The following is a 22,209-nucleotide window of genomic DNA, read 5'->3' on the forward strand; positions in this document are numbered from 1 at the left end:
GTATTAATTGGAATATATCAGCTTTTAGAAATGCGTATCTCTGCTATTTTGCACGAGTTTGTACTTCACTATTACTGCTGTGTGCAGACTCTGGCTTCCTGAGCATTTCGGTTCATTTTTTTGCCTTCATATCTCTGTTACTGATGTATGGTCCCTTATTTCACATTTTGTGTGACCAAGGTATAGTATTCTACTAGCATGTAGAGTCAGTGTAGAGATCTTGTTACAGTTGTTTGTTTAATTTTTTTCATTAAATGGTGTATTGGTGTAGGGCATGGTGTAATATTTTAGTGCTGCCTTTTCATGCATAAGGTTGTTGCTTTTTGAGTACTGGAAGTTAGTGCTGTTGTACTAAAACACACTTGGAACCTTGTCATACTATAAGTTTGTGTATAGTGTTTTACAGTGGAGGAATTGTGTTGGCTTTACTGAGGTGGCATGAAAACTTTAATTTTAGTTTGTGTTAGCATCAGAGTGTTGGCGTCTTTACACTCTGGTCCAGTATATTCCTTCCCTCCACTACCCCATGTCCAGTAGTTTCCTCTCACCCCTCCCCCCCTGTGCCTTCCAACTGCACTGTGCAACATGGAGCTCTCAGATATATTTGAGCAACTTGAGGTTCTCACTAGGCAGCAAAATCAACAAGTTCTCTGAAGGTGGGAGCGGAAGGGGAAGATATGTGCATGACAGAGAGGCAGATTGGCTGTGGGAAAGTGGGATGTGAGAGAGAGAGGGAGCAGATGGACTGCAGGCCTCTATAGAGATGTACGTATCAGCTAGTGACAGTTAAAAAAAAAATCCACTTTAATTCAGTTGCCTAAGAGACCTATATATCTACTGAAGCTCACACTGTTTAATTTTCTTTGCCACTTTATTCTCTGGCATTTGGAGTTGGATTTTTGGATTTTGCTCACACCTTTTTCAGTAGTAGCTGAAGGTGAGTTACAGTCAGGTACACTGGGTATTTCTCTGTCCCTGAAGATATTGAGATAGATTTGATATGTATCTTAATATCTAAATTTAACAAAAGGTATTATCTGCCACAATTTTGCTGACCTTTTTGTATACTTTCAGGCAGGGGCGAGATATCCGGTTTCCCCATGAGTGTCTGCCCCGCCCTCGCTCTCTCTGTAACACAAACAGTGAAGGAAAACACAGCAAAGCACGAAATCAAATCGTTCTCTCTGTAACAGTGAAGGACTCAGAGGGGGGAGGGGAGAGAGGGCAGAAGCCCTCACTATCTCTGTAACACAAACAGTGAAGGAAAACAGCACAGCACGAAATCGCTCTCTCTGTAACAGTGAAGAACTCAGAGGGGGAGGGGAGTGAGACGCCCTCACTCTCTCTGTAACACAAACACAGGACAGCAGGAAACTTAACACTGAAGGACTCGACTCGGGGGGGGGGGGGGGGGGGGGGGGGGGGGGGGGGGGGGGGGGGAGGGAGGGAGGGAGAGAGGGCAGAGGGCAGGGACACACACACTCCCACATGCATACTCTGAAGAAAACCTTGCTAGCCCCTGTTTCATTTGCATCAGAAACGGGGCTTTTTTACTAGTGTCCAATAAAAAAGGTATCATCTTATTTTCTTTTCCATGTTTTATTTTGTTTTATTTCTATTGATTACCTTTAAAAGTGGACTAACACGGCTACCACACCTCTTTACTCAGCGTACCAAGGAATTGTAGTTTTATGCAAAACTTTACTGAGCTTTGCGGCAGGCAGTAAATCCAAACCGCAAACTCTTTGTATAGAGCTGGCGTTTGATTTAAGAAGTTTCCTGTCCATCCAAGACTATTGGTTACAGTCTTATCTACTAATTAAATGGTTTTTTATAGCAATCCAGAATAATATAGTAACATAGTAACATAGTAGATGATGGCAGAAAAAGACCTGCATGGTCCATCCAGTCTGCCCAACAAGATAAACTCATATGTGCTACTTTTTGTGTATAACTTACCTTGATTTGTACCTGTCCTTTTCAGGGCACAGACCGTAGAAGTCTGCCCAGCACTATCCCTGCCTCCCAACCACCAGCCCCTCCTCCCACCACCGGCTCTGGCACAGACCGTATAAGTCTGCCCAGCACTATCCCCGCCTCCCGCCACCGGCTCTGCCACCCAATCTCGGCTAAGCTCGTTAGGATAAATTCCTTCTGAACAGGATTCCTTTATGTTTGTCCCACACGTGTTTGAATTCTGTTACCGTTTTCATTTCCACCACCTCCCGTGGGAGGGCATTCCAAGCATCCACTACTCTCTCCATGAAAAAATACTTCCTGACATTTTTCTTGAGTCTGCCCCCCTTCAATCTCATGTACAAATGTACAACTTCTCCTGTTCATCTCCCATCCTTTTTGGCTGTATAATCCAAGACGGTGCTGATAGTGTTGGTTGTCACCAGCAAACTCCTCCAAGATTCAGCCTTAGCTTATCTGGCCTTTCCAGGATACCCCCTCTCCTCCAAAGGTCCTGGCAGGGGTGAAGGCATTACAGAGTTGCCAGGTGGCCAAAAATTTTCCAGCCCAATTCGTGCCCAAAAATAGCCCAACATTTTTGACACCAAAAATAGCTATAAAATAATAGTAATAAAATATAATATACTTTCAAACTATCTTCAGTTTTGACACCAAAAATAGCTGTGTGAGGAGCTGTGTGTGTGTTTGTGTGTGTGTGGGGGGGGGGGGGGGGACAGGGTGTCTTCCAGTTGTTCTTATTCATAAAGCTACAAGAAATATCTGGCCCTCAGTTTATCTTCTTATGTTACCAAATGTCATAATGATCTTGTGTCTAGATTGTGTAGGACACAGCGCGATATCCCTCAATCTTACTAAATGCATATTGTAACCCTCACAGAACAGCATGAAGTGAGAAAGAAAACCAAACACTTTTTAATACTGGTAGAAACTGGAATAATGGTTCTGTTTGTATGTAACACATATATGGCTGGACTCTGTATATGGTACCAAAAGTTAGTCGTTAGAAGATCTGTGTGAAGCCCATATTCTATAAAGGGTTCTCACTAAACAACAAAAGAAGGAAGTGGAGTACAAAGTCAACTTGAACAGTTCAAGAACCACCTCCCACTTGTCAAACCAACAGCGTTATAACCGGATGTGCTTAAGGAGGAAAAAAACCTCATTAGACCCAACCTGCTGAAAAAGCTGTGGTCTATTAAGGTACTGATTCGTGAGAGCAGCAGCGCCACTGAGCTCCTTTAATTTTTGAAATTTCTGGCTCCTTCACTATACACCGCTAGTCCTTGATGCAGATCTCGAAATGTTGCCACCTTCGGGCAAGCAGTGGCGGCTATAAATCTTTAAGCTAAGTACTTCTATTTTAGAGATTATCAAGGAGCTTTTCTTAATAGTACTGTATAAAAAAATTTTGTAAATAGAGCCAAAGGAGGTTTTTTATGCCGATGATAGAGAAACAATACCTTAATAGACCATCCTGCTTATAATCGAACGAGAAAAACGCCCAAGTTCGGACCTAAATTGGGAGATGGACGTTTATCTCACAAAAATGAATAACACGGCATAATCGAAAGCCGAACTTGGACGTTTTGAACTGCACTCCATCGCGGAAGCGTACAAAGTTGACGGGGGCGTATCGGAGGCGTGGTGAAGGCGGGACTGGGGCATGGTTATCACCCGAACAGAGATGGGCGCCTTTCGCCGATAATGGAAAAAAAGTAAGCGTTTGTAGCTAGAATTTAGGGCACTTTTCCTGGACCCTGTTTTTTCACGAATAAGGCCCCAAAAAGTGCCCTAAATGACCAGATTACCACCAGAGGGAATCGGGGATGACCTCCCCTGACTCCCCCAGTGGTCACTAACCCCCTCCCACCACAAAAAATGATGTTTCACAACTTTTTATTTTCACCCTCAAATGTCATACCCACCTCCCTGGCAGCAGTATGCAGGTCCCTGGTGCAGTGGACTTCAGGCAGGTGGACCCAGGCCCATCCCCCCCTACCTGTTACAATTGTGCTGCTTAATGCTTAATCGTCCAACCCCCCCAAACCCACTGTACCCACATGTAGGTGCCCCCCTTCACTTCACCCCTTAGGGCTATAGTAATGGTGTAGACTTGTGGGCAGTGGGTTTTGAGGGGGATTTGGGGGGCTCAACACACAAGGGAAGGGTGCTATGCACCTGGGAGCTCTTTTACCTTTTTTTTTGTTTTTGTAAAAGTGCCCCCTAGGGTGCCCGGTTGGTGTCCTGGCATGTGAGGGGGACCAGTGCACTACAAATCCTGGCCCCTCCCACGAACAAATGCCTTGGATTTATTCGTTTTTGAGCTGGACGCTTTCATTTTCCATTATCGCTGAAAAGCAAAAATGCCCAGCTCACAAATTGTCGAATAAAACATGGACGTCTATTTTTTTTGAAAATACGGTTCGGTCCGCCCCTTCACGGACCCGTTCTCGGAGATAAACGCCCATGGACATAGACGTTTTCGTTCGATTATGCCCCTCCCATTGCTATTTAAGCAGGTCTGGGTCTACTGAGGCTTTTTCCTCCTTAAGCATATCAGGTTATAACGCTGTTAGCTTTATAAAATATTAACATAGTGCGCAGGTCACAGCTAACTTTGGGCATCGGACATATGCCTGGTTCTATCAGGCGCGGATAGGCATTATTCTACAATATGGGAGAGTACCCTAACCCTATCTCACTGCATCACCCTGCAAGATCAGGAAGTCAAGGCATTCATTTGGCATACATAAAACTATTACACAAACCACACTATTCAGACAATCTTGAATGATTCACCAAATAAAATCTCTGTCTTACTCCATCTCATCCGAGCAATAGTGTTTCAGTTTCTTATAATCTGCTGTACTTAACCTGGAAATAACAGGCTTATTTTCGAAAGAGAAGGATGCCCATCTTTCGACACAAATCGGAAGATGGGCGTCCTTCTCCCAGGGTCGCCCAAATCGAAAGCCGATTTTGGGCATCTCCAACTGCTTTCCGTCACGGGGACGACCAAAGTTCCTGGGGGTGCGTCGGAGGCGTAGCGAAGGCCGGACTTGGGCGTGCCTAACACATGGGCATCCTCGACCCATAATGGAAAAAAAAGGGCGTCCCTGATGAGCACTTGGATGACTTTACTTGGTCCTTTTTTTGTTACGACCAAGCCACGAAAAGGTGCCCGAACTGATCAGATGACCACCGGAGGGAATCGGGGATGACCTCCCCTTACTCCAACAGTGGTCACTAACCCCCTTTCCACCCTCAAAAAAATAGTTTAAAAATATTTTGTGCCAGCCTCAAATGTCATACTCAGGTCCATTGCAGCAGTAAGCAGGTCCCTGGAGCAGTTTTAGTGGGTGTAGTGCACTTCAGGCAGGCAGACCCAGGCCCACCCCCCACATCTGTTACATTTGTGGTGGTAAATGTAAACCCTCCAAAACCCACCAGAAACCCACTGTACCCACATGTAGGTGCCCCCCTTCACCTGTAAGGGCTATGGTAGTGGTGTACAGTTGTGGGTAGTGGGTTTTTGGGGGGGGGCTCTGCACACATGGTAAAGGAGCTATGTACCTGGGAGTTTTTTCTGAGGTCCACTGCAGTGCCCCCTAGGGTGCCCGGTTGATGTCCTGGCATGTGAGGGGGACCAGTGCACTACGAATGCTGGCTCCTCCCATCAGTGGTGTAGCTAGGGTAGTTGACACCCGGGGCTGGTCATTTTTTAACACCCCCCCCCCCCCCAAATCCAATACTAGGCATACCGAGAATACAAAACACTCAGGACCTATAGAGCAATTCTACCATATCATAAGCAGTCATTTCTACGAGTCACACAAGGAAAAGGAAAGCATCTTAAACACTACAGTGAGCATTAGAACATCAATTCACCTATTGTAAAACGAAACCAGACAGAATAGTACAGATCGTCAATCCTGCACAGTCAATGCCAACTGAAAGTCATGTCTTTTTCACAAACACAGATACACCCTAATCCACTATAGAATAAGTAATAATAAACTTTCTATTTAGACAAAAATTAAACTGAACCCCCAATGCCAGACTCTGCATACAATGCAACACCACAGAAACAGAAAATGTCCCCTGGTGTACTGTGCAAAATATAAAGACAGCAGATGTAAATTTGAAAAAACTAACAAATACCAATCACCACTTTACAAATTAACAAATAGAAATAAAACAAATACAGAAAATAAAATAATACCATTTTATTGGACTAATACATTTAGCTTCCAGAGGCCAAAATCTCCTTCCTCAGGTCAATACAGTATAGTGCTGTTACAGTATCCTATCCTGACCTGAGGAAGGGTTTTTTTTTCTCTGAAAGTTAAGTCAAAATGTATTAAAATTAGTCCAATAAAAAGATTACCTTATTTACATGTTCTATTTATAAACATTTATTAAACACACCTACAATACTATATCCTAAAGCAAAATAATAAAAATATATATTTACAGTTTGTTGTCTCTGGTTTCTGCTTTCCTCATCTTCTTTTCACTGTCTTCCTTCCATCCAGCATCTGTCTTCGCTCTCTCTCTGTCATCCAGTGTCTGCCCTCTCTAATGTTCCTTCCATTCACTGTCTGCCCTCCCTCTGCTCCTTCCATCCACATCTGCCCCTTTCATCCACCATCTGCCCCAGTCTGCCATCTCTCTCACCCCCCTTCCATCAACATCTGCCCTCTCTCTCTCTTCCTTCCATCCACATCTGCCCTCTATCTCTGCCCCTTCCATCCACCATTTGCCCCAGTCTGCCCTCTTTCTCTCTCCCCCTTCCACCCACCATCTGCCCTTTCTCTCTGCCCCTTCAATCTGTCTGCCCTCCCTCTCCCATCCATCCAGCGTCTGCCCTCCCTTACACTCCCCCCTTCCATCCAGGGTCTGTCCCCTCTCTCTCTGCCCCCTCTTTTCAGCCCCCAGTTCCAGCCCCCTTATTCCACCTGCCCCTAGTTCCAGCCCCAGCCCACATCTCCCACCTGCCCCCCTTTTTCAGCCCCACTATCCCACCAGTCCCAGCCCTTTTCTCCCATCAGTCCCAAGCTTCAGCCCCCAGCCACTTCTCCCTGTCCCCTTTAAAGCCCCTAGTCCCTACAGTTTCAGCCCCTGCCCCTTTTCAGCCCCCAGTTCCAGTACTAGCCCCCTTATCCCAACTACCCTCCTTTTCAGCTCCTAGTTCCAGCCCCCTTCATCCACCACATGCCTTTTGCATCCCCCCTTTTCAGCCCCAGACCCGTTCTCCCACCTGCCTCAGGCATGGACCCATTTTCCCTCCTGTCCCCTTGTCAGACCCCAGTTCCAGCTTCAGACCCCTTCTCCCATCTGAGCACTCCCCTCCCCAGTCCCCTTCTCCCCTCTGAGTACCCATCTGAGCTCCCCCAACTCTCCCTAATCCCCTTTGAGCACCCATCTGAGCTCCCCAATCCCCTTCTCCCCTCTGAGCTCCCCACCCCTCCCCAATCCCCTTTGAGCACCCATCTGAGCTCCCCAATCCCCTTCTCCCCTCTGAGCTCCCCCATCCCTCCCCAATCCCCTTTCAGCTCCCCCACCCTTCCCCAATCTCCTTTGAGCACCCCCACCCCTCCCCCACCCATTCTCCCCTCTGAGCTTCCCCACCCCTCCCCAGTCCCCTTCTCCCCTCTGAGCTCCCCCACCCCTCCCCAATCTGAGTCCCCCCTCCCACCCGACCCGACCCGACCTGACACACCTATCAGGCACCTTCGTTCACCTGCTCCCACCCTGTCCTCTCTTTAAAAAAAAAATCGAAGCACTGGAGTGTCAGGCAGCGCCTCCCATCTGCCCTGCTTCTAAAAATCTCTTCAACATCGCTCGTCGGGCCTTCCCTCATTCAGTCCCGCCCGCCCTCACGGTAATAGGAAGTTACCTTAGAGGTGGGCGGGACTGAATGAGGGAAGGCCCGACGAGCGACGTTGAAGAGATTTTTAGAAGCAGGGCAGACGGGAGGCGCTGCCTGCCACTCCGGCGCTTCGATTTTTTTTTTAAAAAGAAAGGACAGGGTGGGAGCAGCGGGAGCGGAGCACCCCCCCACCCGCTGACACCCGGGGCGGACCACCCCCACCGCCCCGCCTTTGCTACGCCACTGCCTCCCATGACCAAAGGGCTTGCATTTGGTCGTTTTTGAGATGGACGTCCTTAGTTTCCATTATCGCCGAAAATCAGAAACAACCAAGTCTAAGGATGATCATCTCTAGGGTCGACCTAAATGTCAAGATTTGGATGTCCCCAACCGTATTATCGAAACGAAAGATGGACGCCCCTCTTGTTTCGATAATACGGGTTTCCACACCCCTTCGCCGGGATGTCCTACGAGGACGTCCTCAGGAAAACTTGGCCACCCCTTTCAATTATGCCCCTCCATGTGTTCTAGGATTATTCTGTAAATGTATAACTTGCTGATCAACAGATTATGCCCATATCGTTTTCTATAACAAACTAGACATAATGAAGCCAGAACATACATAAGATAACGAACCTCAAGATATTTTAAGACCAATGTTTCATAGACGACTATCTTCAAAGTAATCTCCAAATGACAATTTTGCTAAATCTGTAAGATGCAAGAATGAATTCTATAAAAAGTTTAGATGATATAATGAGTTATAAAGACACATGTAAGTCTTATTCATCTTTTCTAAACATAAAGGACAAAGGTAAACTTGTTTAAAGCAAGAAAAGGGCATTAGAGGTTAAAGATAAAGGGCATTAGGAGTTGGATTTCACGTAAAACGTTCAATAAAAGCCAGCTGTACTTAAGTTTTCATCCATTTTATATCCATGAGAAAAATGCTTAGCACTGGTAACCCTAAATACATTAGTGATGGTTTCATGTTGCAGTTTCTGATCCTGATGTTCTTTGATAATCCAATTGATGCAGTTACCTGGAGACTTGTTTTGTTGTAGATCCAACTCAGATCACAAGCAAAGAGAAAGGTGCTTGCTTGAAAAGTGCAGGGAGGCAAAAAGGTTGTTTTTATCCAAACAAAACAAATGAAATTAACTAAGGAATCCTTTTTCTACGGTGCACTGATTAGCGTATGCTAAATGCTAAGACACCTATTATATTCCTGTGGGCATCTTATCATTTAGCACATCCTAATCATTTGCACACGCTAAATCTGTTCATGCACCTTAAAGGGACCCCCAAAATAAAGGAGAGAAAACTTAAAATAAAACTCAGGATTGGTACCGAAACATATACCAAGCAGAAGTATGTAAAAATTTGAGCAGCAAGTAAGTTTACACTGAATTGTAAAAGACCTTTAAAGTCAGAATGATTGAATATTTTAACACCCAACAGAAAGGACTTAACAAGGATCTGGGGTTCCTAGCCCATTATAAACCATAAAGCTGTATGTCTCTGTTGATCACCCTCCCCTCACCTATCCACACCCACCCTGTTAGAATATCAATGATATGCTTTGATGTCCCCATGCATACTTCCTACCCACCCTGTCAGACTGTCATAGTAATGCTTGAATGTTTTCACTTATATATACTGTCAGCTAGCACATTTGCTTATTTCCGATCTGAGGAAGAAGGGCAACCTTCGAAAGCTAATCAAGAAATGTATTAAGTTATGTCCAATAAAAAAGGTATCATCTTATTTTCTTTTCCATGTTTTATTTTGTTTGATTTCTATTGATAACCTTAAGAGTGGACTAACACGGCTACCACACTCCTCCACTGAATTGTAGCAATCCGATGTGAATACAGCCTCTGCCTTCCTGCCTTCTTTCTACCAGTCCAATATTCCAGTCAAACATTTAAAATGGTGCTGGGATATATGTACAGAAATTCTTATTTAAAAGGACCAATTAAAAATACAACTGATGCCCCAGTCAGAGAATGAGAGCACATTCACAGAAGAGAAGCTATTTTAGTTCATCATTCAGTCCTCTTGGGTGTAAAGTCTTTAACGTGGAAATCCAAAATTGTTCTTGATATGCAAGGTGATAATCTCTATCCCCACCCAGGGTAGAGCATGATGTAAAACCAGTAATTCTCCAGATGATGTGTACAGCTGTGTGGCCATATGTCTTCCAATGATTTACAATTGGAGCAGCAAATGTGCCTGTAACAGTCTGACTCTTATGTTCAGCGGGTCACAGTCGTACTGATCTCTTAGTGTGACCAATATACAAAAACATATCAAAGCATGCACTACATATGATGAATTACTATTTGTGTCATATTTTGCTGTAATTTTAAAATTATCAGGGGTCATCCAAGAAGTACCCTCAATCGTATGGCACCACGAACAGCCCCCACATTTCAGATGACTACTGGTCATTTCAATCAGTCTCTCAATATCTGGAGATAGTAACTCTCCAAACCAAGCAGAGAGGATAAACAGTATACATAAAAAGTGCACAAACAAAAAAAGCAACACTGGGCCTTCAAGACTGAGACAATAGAAGCATTTTATTGATAAGTGACCCAACAGGGGCCGTGTTTCGGCGTAAAACAACGCCTGCCTCAGGGGTCTAACAACAAAACATATAAAAACATAAAAATCACTTTAAGAGATAAATAGAACATTAATAACAAAAAAATTATTTAATATAATAAAAAGTATAATAGAAAGACAACATCACTATGAATTGTATATAAAAATAAAATATTGTAATGACTTTATATAAACAATAAACAGTAATAAGGAGAGCAGATACATGTATATCAAAACATGTTTAAAAATAGCCATTTATATATATATATATATATATATATATATATATATATATATATATATATATATATATATATAGCTATGGTTGAACTGTATCCATAGTTCACAATGAAAATCAAATCACACATATATATATTTCCATCACTCGTGATGTATTGTAAGCCACATTGAGCCTGCAAAGAGGTGGGAAAATGTGGGATACAAATGCAATAAATAAATAAATAAATATATGTGTTCTTCCGGTATATATGTATCATTTTGGGGCTTAATCTAAATATATCCCATATTTTGTTTAATTATCTATCACTGTTAATTGGAAAGCAAAATATATTAATTTATTAGTATTGCTTCGAAGAGATAATTAATGTACATGGACCCGTAAGGTGACCAATGCTGTTGCAAAATTTTGTGTATAGTCTTGCTCTTTTATTTTTGAACAAAAACCTATTTTAGATAAGTATATTCTTAAAACTGTTATATAAAAAAAACTTTATATACATTGGCCAATATTAGTAACAGTTGCTGGCTCACAATTTAAAATATTTTAAGAAGAAATATATAGATATATTTTTTAATAAATCTATTACTGAAATTCTTACCAGCGTTTGGATGTGACTCTCCCACATTTCTTCCCCTTTGGTAAGCTACCATAGAGAATTTTTTAGTTTTATGTTTTTTATTGACTTTAAATTATGCAACAGAAACAGCAACTACTACTACTACTTATCATTTCTATAGCGCTACTAGAGGTACGCAGCGCTGTACACTTGAACATGAAAAGACAGTCCCTGCACAACTCAGTACTACAATGCTAAGATTATATACAAACTAGACAGTAAGTATCAAGTGGCATCCACAATCTCTTGAAGGATGCCAGGCTCCTGCTCTTCATTGCAGCCATCTCCTCATACCTTCTTTCAAGACGTATGGTATTCTACCACCCAACCATACTCAACTCAGAATTAGTTTTCTAGTCAGACAAGATGGATTGAATAGCAAGTCCCATAAGCATATCAAACAACTTAGCTCTGTCCCTCCACAGATCATGGGACAACGCAGGGGATCTTAAAATCACAATCCTGTGTCTAACCTCAACCTGAATACCAAACAGGACATATATTTGAATAGGCAATCAGCAAGTCTCAAACAGCAGTCAAAGTCCACAAAGGTCATAGATTCAATGAAGATGCAACTGGGATTAGTGGATCCAATACTTGTTTGAGAGAGAGTATACTTTTTATTCCCCAGTGCATAAGTCTTATTCTCCTATAGAATTTTTCTTTATTTCATAGAGATTTTTTTGAAAATCGAACAGGTTCGAAACATAGACCAATCTTTTTCAAAATTCTGACTGTTGTAGATGATCCTATCATATGCAGTCAATTTATTTTCCAAAAGTTCTGGGTTTTTTTTTTTGTTGCAGGATCCATTCTTGAATGGCGTGGAGGGGCATAATTGAAAGGTCGTCCAAATACGCATTAGGACGTCCTTACGAAAAAGTCCAAAATCAAGCAGGTATAATCGAAAAATAGAATGGACGTTTTTCGACAATCGATTATCCATGTTGCAAACGACCAAATGAGGGGAGCATAAAGGTTAGAAAACAGGGTGCCCTTACACATTTGATTATCGCAGGTGAAAATGACCAAATCAGAAAGTGTGGTAAAACAATTTGTACTGCAAGTACAGTGCCTGCTGTTCTGGACATCCAGGTACAGGAAATATGAAGAATGTTCATACGCGTAAAATACAGGAAGATCATGCTGCTCCACTGAATATTCCTCATATGTGCCCTATCTGGATGTCCGGAACTACATGCACTGTACCTACTGAACATACAGCTATATGCATATTGTGTATATGTGAAAAGGTTCGCATGCTTCATACTGATCTATATAAGGCAAGTTCCGCACGCATCAAGGGCCCGCACGCATAACAACCATTCATGCACGTCAAGGACGTCTATGATTACGATGGCGTCTAAGTGCTGATAGGGCCATATATGGGATAGTAATCCATATATGGAGCTGTGCACGAAACGACGTCCGTCACACAAGGGCGTCCATATAAGGTGCTTCTTTTCCAACACCTATTCTCACTGAAAAATATGGAGCACCTGCGACGTGAGCCAAATTTCAGTGAGGCTGAGAGCCTGCTGCTGGTGCGGCTGTGCCTTAGGCACCGGCACAGGCTATTTATCCACCACCACCACCTGCCCCCCAGGATACAGGCAATGAGAGCCTGGTCCCGCATCAGGAACAGGCTGGAAAGGTAAGTGTTTGCCCCCCCCCCCCCCCATCAGGTCCCCGTCCTGTACCTACACATATAACAGCTTCGTCATCATTGTAAGCAGTAACTGGAGTGTGCATGCAAGGATAATGAGTAATATGGGTACATGCACATCAGTAATAAAATGTATGTACTTGAAAGGACAACCATTCCCACATCCCTACAATAATTTATTTCTTTATTTACTTATTTATTGCATTTGTTTCCCACATTTTCCCACCTCTTTGCAGGCTCAATGTGGCTTACAACATATCATGAATAGTGGAAACATTTAACAAAATAAATGTATAGCATATAGAAGGATCTTGATAACATAGTAATGATAAGACATATTAGTAGTTTAACAAGCAGAAATTATAATGCATACAAACGGGACTTTCTGGCCTCATGGCCACCTCTATGGCATCATCTGCATAGGAGCCGACTCTGTGGCTGCTGTGGGTGCTTGAGCATCCCCAATATTGAATAAATTCCTTGTATGTGTCCAGGGAGGGGTTATCTCCACTGGGGTTAGCACCCCCAATAATTTAAAAAAGGTGGCTCCTATGATCATCTGTACCAATGGAATGTCCCCCCACAACAGTGTTGACCCTCTCTGCTATTTGATTGACAAATGAATGTGTGTGCCGAGGGCAAGAAGGACCTTCCCCTGACTCCTGCTCTACAAACTTATATCTTACAGACGCTTCGGGATTCACAGGGATTGTCTTTCTTCTATGTTTGTGCAGCGCTGCATACGCCTTGTAGCGCTATAGAAATGCTAAATAGTAGTAGTAATAGCCGAATGGAGTGGGCTTCAAAGGATGAGAAAGAGTGCGACTGCGGTAGGAGGAGGGTTTGGAAACTACAGGAGGGCGAGAGTAGTAACCCGCCTCCACCGCGGCCAACTGGGCGGGGAGTGTGTGAGAAGAGGTAACCACCATGGCAAAGGGCTGCGACTGAGGCAGAGTCATCCGGGGAGATCCAGGTTTCGGTTAGGGTGAGCAGTTGAAGGGAGTGGGAGATGAAGAGATCGTGGGTGAAGGGCAGTTTGTTGCAGACTGAGTGGGCATTCCACAAGGCGCAAGAGAAGGGGAGGGAAGAAGGGGGGAGGAGGGGAATAGAGACGAGATTGGAGACGTCCCGGGATCGTCCGCGTGGATAGGACAGGGACAGATGAGGGGGACCTGGATTAGGGTTAATGTCTCTGGCGGATAGTAGGAGGAGGAGCAAGAGAGAGCAGAGGAGGGAGGGGGAGGACGGGCGACGAAGGCGACGAAGACGGGGTGCACTTAGGAGGAATGGGGATGGGTTAATAGCAGGAAGGAAGTGTTGAAGGTTGAGAGCGAGGATGGAGGAAAAGAAGACTACCCTCCCAGTAGAGGGAGGGGTTGCCCTGAAGGACATGCAGGACCGACGTCTGGAATCAGCAATGAAACGGTCCTTTGAAATTTCAGGCCTAGCCTTACGGGCATCTGTGTGCAGTTGTGATGCTGCTCGAGCCTGCCTCGCATGGTTGCAACAGGCAGTGGAACAGCCCGGGGATGGAGTGGAGCCCCTTGTGGAGGTGGCACCGCGGATGGAGTCGGCCTTGTCATTTTTGGCTGATGCCCTTTATGATCTGGTCAGAGCCTCGGCTAAACAGATGTCTGGCGGTGGCCGTTCACCGCCTTCTATGGCTATGGCATTGGGTGGCTGACATGGACTCTAAGCAAAGGTTGGTGAAGTTGCCCTTCCAGGGCCTTCTATTTGGTTAGGAGTTGGAGAAAATTGTCAAGGGCCTGGGGGATGCTAAACCCCAGCGGTTAGCCAAGGATAGGCCGCGGCCTTCTTCCAAGGGTCAGGCGGTTCCCTCCTCTTCCAGACCTCGCTTCTGTGAAGCTAGGTACCGCCCAGGGCGTTCTGCTGGGTTTACTTCGCGTGCCCGTTTTCAGCAGAGGAACTCCTTTTGCTCGGACAGATGCTCCGCAGCGGCCGGTTCAAGGCCTGGAGTTCATGGGCGACCCTCTCAATGATGATGCGCCGACCCACTCCTCGATTCCTGCAGTTGGAGGACGTCTTTCCCTCTTTCTCAAGGAGTGGGTCAAGATTGCCTCAGATCAGTGGGTTTTGGACCTGATCAGAGATGGCTACAGATTGGAATTAAGTGCCCCGGTGAGTGACGTGTTTTTGGAGTCCCGAAGCGGCACAGCCATCAAACGGGCGGCGGTAGAGGAGATCTTGCAAGGCTTGTTGCACCTGGGAGCGGTGATCCCCGTGCCTCCCGCCGAAAGCGGCTGCGGTCGTTACTCCATTTATTTTGTGGTGTCGCGAAAAGGCGGGTCTTGTCGGCCCTTTCTCGACTTGAAGAAAGTCAACGAGTCACTCAAAGTACAACATTTCCACGTGGAAACCCTGCGCTCCGTCATTGCGGCGGTACAGCCAGGAGAGTTTCTCACGTCTCTGGACCTGAAAGAAGCTTAATTGCACATCCCTATTTGGCCCCCGCACCAACTGTTTCTCTGGTTTGTGGTGTTGGGAAAACACTTTCAGTTTCGGGCCTTGCCTTTTGGCCTCGCCACAGCTCCCCGAACCTTTTCCAAGGTAATGGTGGTAGTAGCTGCCTTTTTCAGGCGAGAGGATATCCGGGTTCACCCGTACCTTGACGAGTGGCTCATCAGAGCGGACTGTACAGAAGAGAGTCATCATGTAACAGCCAGAGTGGTTTCAGTACTGCAATCTCTGGGCTGGGTTGTCAATATACCCAAAAGTCACCTGACCCCCTCTCAATCTCTAGAGTATTTGGGGGTTCGGTTTGACATGGCCTCGGGGTTGGTTTTTTTACCTGAGCAAGGGCAGTGCAAGCTTCAGACCCAGGTCCGTCTGCTCCTGAGGATGCCTCGCCCGCGAGCTTGGGACATTGTCCAGCTCTTGGGGTCGATGACGGCCACCCTAGAAGTGGTGCCTTGTGCCAGAGTGCACATGAGACTGCTGCAGTGTTCCCTGCTACAACGTTGGTCTCCCATTTCCCAGGATTATCAGTGCAGACTCAGTTGGCTCCCTGTGGCCCGACTCAGCATGGAGTGGTGGTTCTCAGACAGCATGTTGCGGCGAGGAATGCCGTTAGCGCTCCCCGACTGGTGCCTGGTGGTAACCGATGCCAGCCTGAAGGGCTGGGGAGCTCATTGCCAGGAGAGGCATGCCCAGGGTCTGTGGACACTCGAAGAATCGAAGTGGTCCATCAATCGCTTGGAGTTAAAAGCGATATTCCAGGCGCTTCTGGCCTCTCACACGACCCTGGATGGGCTGGCTGTTAGAGTTCTGTCGGACAACACAACAGTGGTGGCCTACATAAATCGACAAGGCGGCACTCAGTGTCAAGCACTGGCCGCAGAGGCCGCTCAGATATGCCACTGGGCCGAGCTACATCTGCAGTTATTGTCAGCAGCTTACATTGCAGGTCAGAGCAATGTGCAAGCCGATTATCTAAGCAGGCATCAAATTGACCCAGTGGAGCGGAAACTGGCAGACGAAGTGTTCCTTCAGATATGTGCCAAATAGGGGACGCCCATAGCGGATCCTCGCTCGGTGGGGTTGGATGCCTTGGCTCAACCCTGGCCTCAGGGCCTCCTGTATGTGTTCCCTCCTTGGCCCTTGATAGGGTGAGTACTGTTGCGGATTCGGCTTCATCAAGGAGAGGTGGTTCTCATTGCCCCGGATTGGCCCAGGCGACCGTGGTATGCTGACCTCCGGTGGATGCTGGTAGAGGCTCCCCTTCCTTTGCCTCTGGTACCGAACCTGTTGTCACAGGGGCCGGTAACCATGGAGGACGCCTGCCGCTTTGGTCTTACGGCATGGCTATTGAGAGGGCACAATTGAGAGACAAGGGCTATTCCAACAAGGTCATCTCTACTCTCCTTCAGGCCCGCAAGCGTTCCACTTCCGTTGCCTATGCTCGGATTTGGTGCCAGTTTGAGGCTTGGTGTGCTGCTAAAGCGATGCGGGCTTCTGTCTCGTCGATACTTGACTTTTTGCAGGATGGTTTACAAAAAGGCTTGACCTATAATTCCCTGCATGTTCAAGTGGCAGCCTTGGCATGTTTTCGGGGGAAGGTGGCTGGCCTCTCCCTGGCTGCTTATCCGGATGTGGCACGGTTTCTTAGAGGGGTGCTATGGCTCCGTCCTCCCATGCGGGCTCCGTGTCCGGCCTGGAACCTGGGGTTAGTTTTAAAGGCCCTTCAGTGTTCGTCCTTCGAGATGCTTAGGCAAGCTTTGGAGAAGGATGTGACCCTAAAGACGGTCTTTTTGGTGGCCATTACATCAGCGAGACGGGTGTCTGAGCTCCAGGCGCTGTCCTGTTGAGACCCATTTCTGCAATTCTCAGAGTCCGGAGTTATGGTACGTACGGTGCCTTCCTTTCTGCCTAAGGTGGTTTCAGCGTTTCACCTAAACCAGCCTATTTTCTTGCCCTCCTTTTCTAGAGAGGGGTTTCTGGAATCTTTTGGGCAATTGCACCTTCTAGATGTGCGAAGGGCTCTGTTGCAATATCTGCGCATGTCAAATGCTTTCAGGACCTCTGACCACCTTTTTGTTTTGTTGTCAGGTTCTTGCAGAGGGTCTCCAGCGTCTAAAGCCACTATAGCCCGCTGGCTCAAAGAAGCTATTTTTTCAGCATATCTGCTGTCTGGCTGGCCTCTTCCTGAAGCCTTTAAGGCACATTCCACAAGAGTGATTTCCTCTTCTTGGGCTGAAACTGGAGCACTCTCTCTTCAAGAGATATGCAGTGCAGCGACATGGGCGTCTAAGCTCTCATTTGCCCAAGATTACAGGCTGGATGTGGCTGCCAGGAGGGATGCGGATTTTTTGAGCACAAGTGCTGGCGCGTGGTGTGGCCTGTTCCCACCCTATCTAGGGATTGCTTTGATACATCCCATTCGTAATGGATTCATCTGCTTGATGACAAGGAAGGGAAAATTAGGTTCTTACCTTGGTAATTTTCTTTCCTTTAGTCATAGCAGATGAATCCATGAGCCCTCCCTGATTGTTTGATTGCTTGATTGATTAAAGCTGTGTTGGGTTCAGTTTTTCCTGTAGATATGTTCCCTCATTGGGAGAAGTTGGAAAACAGTCTTCAGGATTTCTGTTCTGTTACAGGAGGTTGCATTCGTCCCTCCTTTGCATTACTGCTCCTGTTCTGGGGCGTTCGTTCGCTGTGAGGAAAGTTCATGTTATTCTACTTTGCAGTGTTACACTACTTTGGAAGCTTCAAATACTGAGAGGCAGATGGAGCTAGCTGGCCAAGAGGCACTATGGTTTTCAGTGCTCTCTATCTCCCTTGCTGGTAGGTGGACACAACCCATTCGTAATGGATTCATCTGCTATGACTAAAGGAAAGAAAATTACCAAGGTAAGAATCTAATTTTCCCTTAGGGGTCCTTTTACTAAGGTGCGCAGAAAAATGGCCTGCGGTAGTGTAGATGCGTGTTTAGGGCACTCGCAGAATTATTTATTAGCGCACCTACAAAAAATGCCTTTTTTCATTTTAGCCGAAAATGGACACGCTGCAAAATGAAAATTGCTGCACATCCATTTTGGGTCTGAGACCTTACCACAAGCCATTGACCTAGCGGTAAGGTCTCACGCGGTAACCGGGCGGTAATGGTATATGCATGTCAAATGCCACTTAACGTGTAGCTGCAACGTGTCAGAAAATTAAAAAAAAAATTTGAGATGCGCATAGTGGATGCGCACCAAGATTGAAATTACCGCAAGGGCCATGCAGTAACCGGGCAGTAACACCAATTTACCACGTATTGGGCACGCATAGGCACCTACGTGGCTTTAGTAAAATAAGATAACTGCATAAACTGAGTGGCATGAAGAGCTGTCCTTTCTTTATGCAGTTCACCTTCGATGGTTAAGTGTTGAATATTGCACTTAACTGCATAAGTGTTAGCTGGCCACTTATGCCTGGATATTCAGTGGCAGTGTCTTTTCGTGATCCGAAATTGAATATCGGAATAAAGCCAGTAGCAGCTGGACTATTTCTTTCAATAAGTCCACAGAAATTCACATTTTGTTTTACTGTCTATGGATTTTAAAATATTAAGTGCTTTCTGTTTTCTCTTTTTCTTAGTGACTTTGAATAGAAGTTGCTCTTATTCCACCATCATGGTAAGAATAAGGACCACCAGCGCTTTGGTTGCAATATTCCTTATGATTCAGGCAGCTTTATTAATCTTCATGTTTGCGAGGCAAACAAACATCATGGGTCAGTCTGATAAGAAGACAAGCAAAGTGCACATCCTTATTCTGTCTTCATGGAGATCAGGATCTTCCTTTGTGGGACAACTTTTCAGCCAACACCCTGATGTCTTCTACTTAATGGAACCAGCCTGGCATGTTTGGGTAACCATGTACCAGAGTAGTGCCAAGGTTTTGCAAATGGCAGTACGGGACCTAATTAGATCAGTGTTCTTGTGTGACATTTCTGTTTTTGATGCTTACCTGCCTGGGAACAGAAATATATCTGATCTGTTTCAGTGGGCAGTCAGCAGAGCCCTCTGTGCAGTCCCTGCCTGTGAATTTTTCCAGCGCACTGATATCATCAGTGAAATGACTTGTAAAGCACTTTGTGGAAAATATCCCTTTGGCAACGTGGAACAAGCGTGTAAGACCTACAGCCACATTGTCCTTAAAGAGGTCCGATTGTTTGATTTAACAGCGCTTTATTCCCTTCTCACTGATCCCTCCATGAACTTGAAAATTTTGCACCTAGTCCGAGATCCGAGGGCTGTTGTGAAGTCGCGGGAACAAGCTGTCAAAGCGTTAGCACGTGACAATGGAATTGTTTTGAATACCAATGGCACTAAAGTGGAGGACAGTAAATATGAAGTGATGCGGGAAGTCTGCAAAAGTCATGTACAAATTTATGAAACAGCTACACAAAAATTTCCCAGTTTCCTAAAAGACCGTTACATGATGGTACGTTACGAAGACCTGGTCAGCGACCCCTTAGGTGAAATTTTGGAAATGTATAATTTTGCAAACCTTACACTAACTAACAAACTTGAAAGTTGGATGTATAATATCACCCATGGTCATGGGCCAGGGAGTAGAAAAGAGGCGTTCAAAATTACCTCTCGTGATGCAGTTAATGTTTCTCAGGCTTGGAGGAACATTCTTTCTTTTCATAAAATTAGAAAAATTCAAGAAGTTTGTAAGGGTGCCATGAACTTGCTTGGCTATCAGTTAATTGAGACAGAAAAAGAACAAAATGATTTATCATTAGATCTGGTGTTGCCAAGACAACAACACCAATTTGCTTGGTCTTCTTTTAAGGTAAAAAAATAAGACCTGTTTGGTGAACATTTGAAATTCTTTTTGTGCATAGTGATCAGTGTCTGGATCTAATTTCTTATCTTTCTTCCTTTTGCTGATGTAACACAGAAGAACCCTTCTGAGTATCTTTCTATATAACAGATGTAGAAACGCCAAAGCTAAATATTTTAGTTAATTATTTTGTTGGTAGGAAGTCACGATTATTAAACTTTAATGATTTGTTTTACTGTTTTGTTCCAGTGATTTCTGATTTTTACTAAACAGAAGACATGAAAATGTAATCATGAAAATTAAGAGAGGGCTGATATTTGGTGAATTCATCCTATTAACTTCAGGAACATACCCCAGGCAAATGTATACGAGCCGTTTTCCACTTGTAAAACATGCTTTACACATGGAAAATGCTTTATAAAATCACCCCACAAAATGGACAGTAATCAAAGAGAGACGCCAAGCCATAAACATTCAATTCTAAATAAATATAAAAACATTATGAGGATAAATCTGTAAAGTGATGATGATGATGATATATTGCTTGTAGAGTGCCAACTCCCCACCAGATGTTCAAAGTGGTTAACAAAATTAAAACATTACAGAAAAACTAAGCATAAATGTATTAATTAAGAACGTTTTTAGTTCTTTTCTGAAAGAGCTATAAGAAGAGGTTGCCCGTAATGCTGCAAGTAATGAGAGCCAAAATTGTACAGCCTGAAAGCTAAAAGAATCATCTAAAATTTTCTTAAGTCTAATCCCCACAAATTATGGAAATAAAAGGAGAAATAGATCTCTGGATTTAGAAGATCTTCTTGGAGGGAAAGCAATGAAATTGAGCAGATAAACTGGAGACAAATCATTAAACATTTAAAAGACAAAACAGGTAAGCTTGAAATAAAATCGAGCATGCACTGGAAGCCAATGTAAAGCAATGAGAGCCAGAGTCACTATGAAAAATAAGCTTAGCAGTCGTATTTTGAATAATTTGGAGCTTGGCGTGTAATTTAACTGTAATGGTAGAATATAAACTATTGCAGCAATCTAAGGCCCCCTTTTACTAAGCCATGTGCTAATTCTCAGCTAATGTGTGGCCCTTGCGGTAATTTCATTTTTAGTGAGCGTCCACTACGCACATCCGGAAAATATTTTTTATTTTCTGGCACAGGTTAGCTACTGACGTCAAGTGGCGTTTGATGCGCGTAGGTCATTACTGCCCGGTTATCATGTGAGACTTTACTACTAGTTCTATGGCTGGTGGTAAGGTCTCAGACCCAAAATGGACGCGCTGCAATTTTCATTTTGCCGCATGTCCGTTTTTGGCAAAAAAATTTAAAAGGCATTTTTTACAAGTGCACTAAAAATGATTCCCAAAACACATGTCTACACTACTACAGGCCATTATTCAGTGCACCTTAGTAAAAGGACCCCTAAATGGGTTAATGGAAATGCTTGAACTAAGACAGAAAAGTTTTTCTCATCAAAGTAAGTGGTAGTTGAAAGGAAAAGTAGACACGTAGTTTACAGGTTAAATACATTCCTACATTCTTACATTAGCCATAGGGATGATATAAATGCCGCAGCTAGAGTGTGAAAAGCGTGAAAATCATACTCATCTATAATTTATGTGTGTAATTGTGTGCCCCCTTCCCACCATATTCCCAATCTCCACCATGTGAGTACCGTCCTGTAAAGTAGCAAGGAGCCGGGATATTGCCATTTACATGAATAAATTAAATAAATTACACAAATAAGTGGTTAGATTAATGGCAAGTATGTGCATCTCACTACCTAAGTCTAAACATTTCCTTACAGAATTACCCCACGGGAATCATCAAAAAATAAAAGTATATAAATCCAAAATCTTCATAAATGTAAAAAAATGTAAATCACATATTTTTGAAATAATCTTTTAGATTGATTTTAAAAGAA

At 44.4% G+C, this 22,209-nt stretch overlaps 1 protein-coding gene across 3 annotated transcripts in view; it reads left to right on the forward strand.

Moving 5' to 3' along the window:
• LOC115458890 (carbohydrate sulfotransferase 5-like) overlaps nucleotides 1-20,415 on the forward strand; it is a 55,301-nt gene extending 34,886 nt beyond the window's left edge. For all 3 annotated transcript variants that reach the window (XM_030188729.1, XM_030188728.1, XM_030188727.1), the window contains exon 2: nucleotides 19,082-20,415. In XM_030188729.1, coding sequence (XP_030044589.1) covers nucleotides 19,117-20,298 — 1,182 coding nt within the window. In that variant the 5' untranslated portion in view covers nucleotides 19,082-19,116 and the 3' untranslated portion in view covers nucleotides 20,299-20,415. The remainder of the gene's footprint in view (nucleotides 1-19,081) is intronic.
• The last annotated feature ends 1,794 nt before the right edge of the window (nucleotides 20,416-22,209 follow it).

This window comes from Microcaecilia unicolor, unplaced genomic scaffold, assembly GCF_901765095.1.
Source record: "Microcaecilia unicolor unplaced genomic scaffold, aMicUni1.1, whole genome shotgun sequence".
Classification (NCBI taxonomy): domain Eukaryota; kingdom Metazoa; phylum Chordata; class Amphibia; order Gymnophiona; family Siphonopidae; genus Microcaecilia; species Microcaecilia unicolor.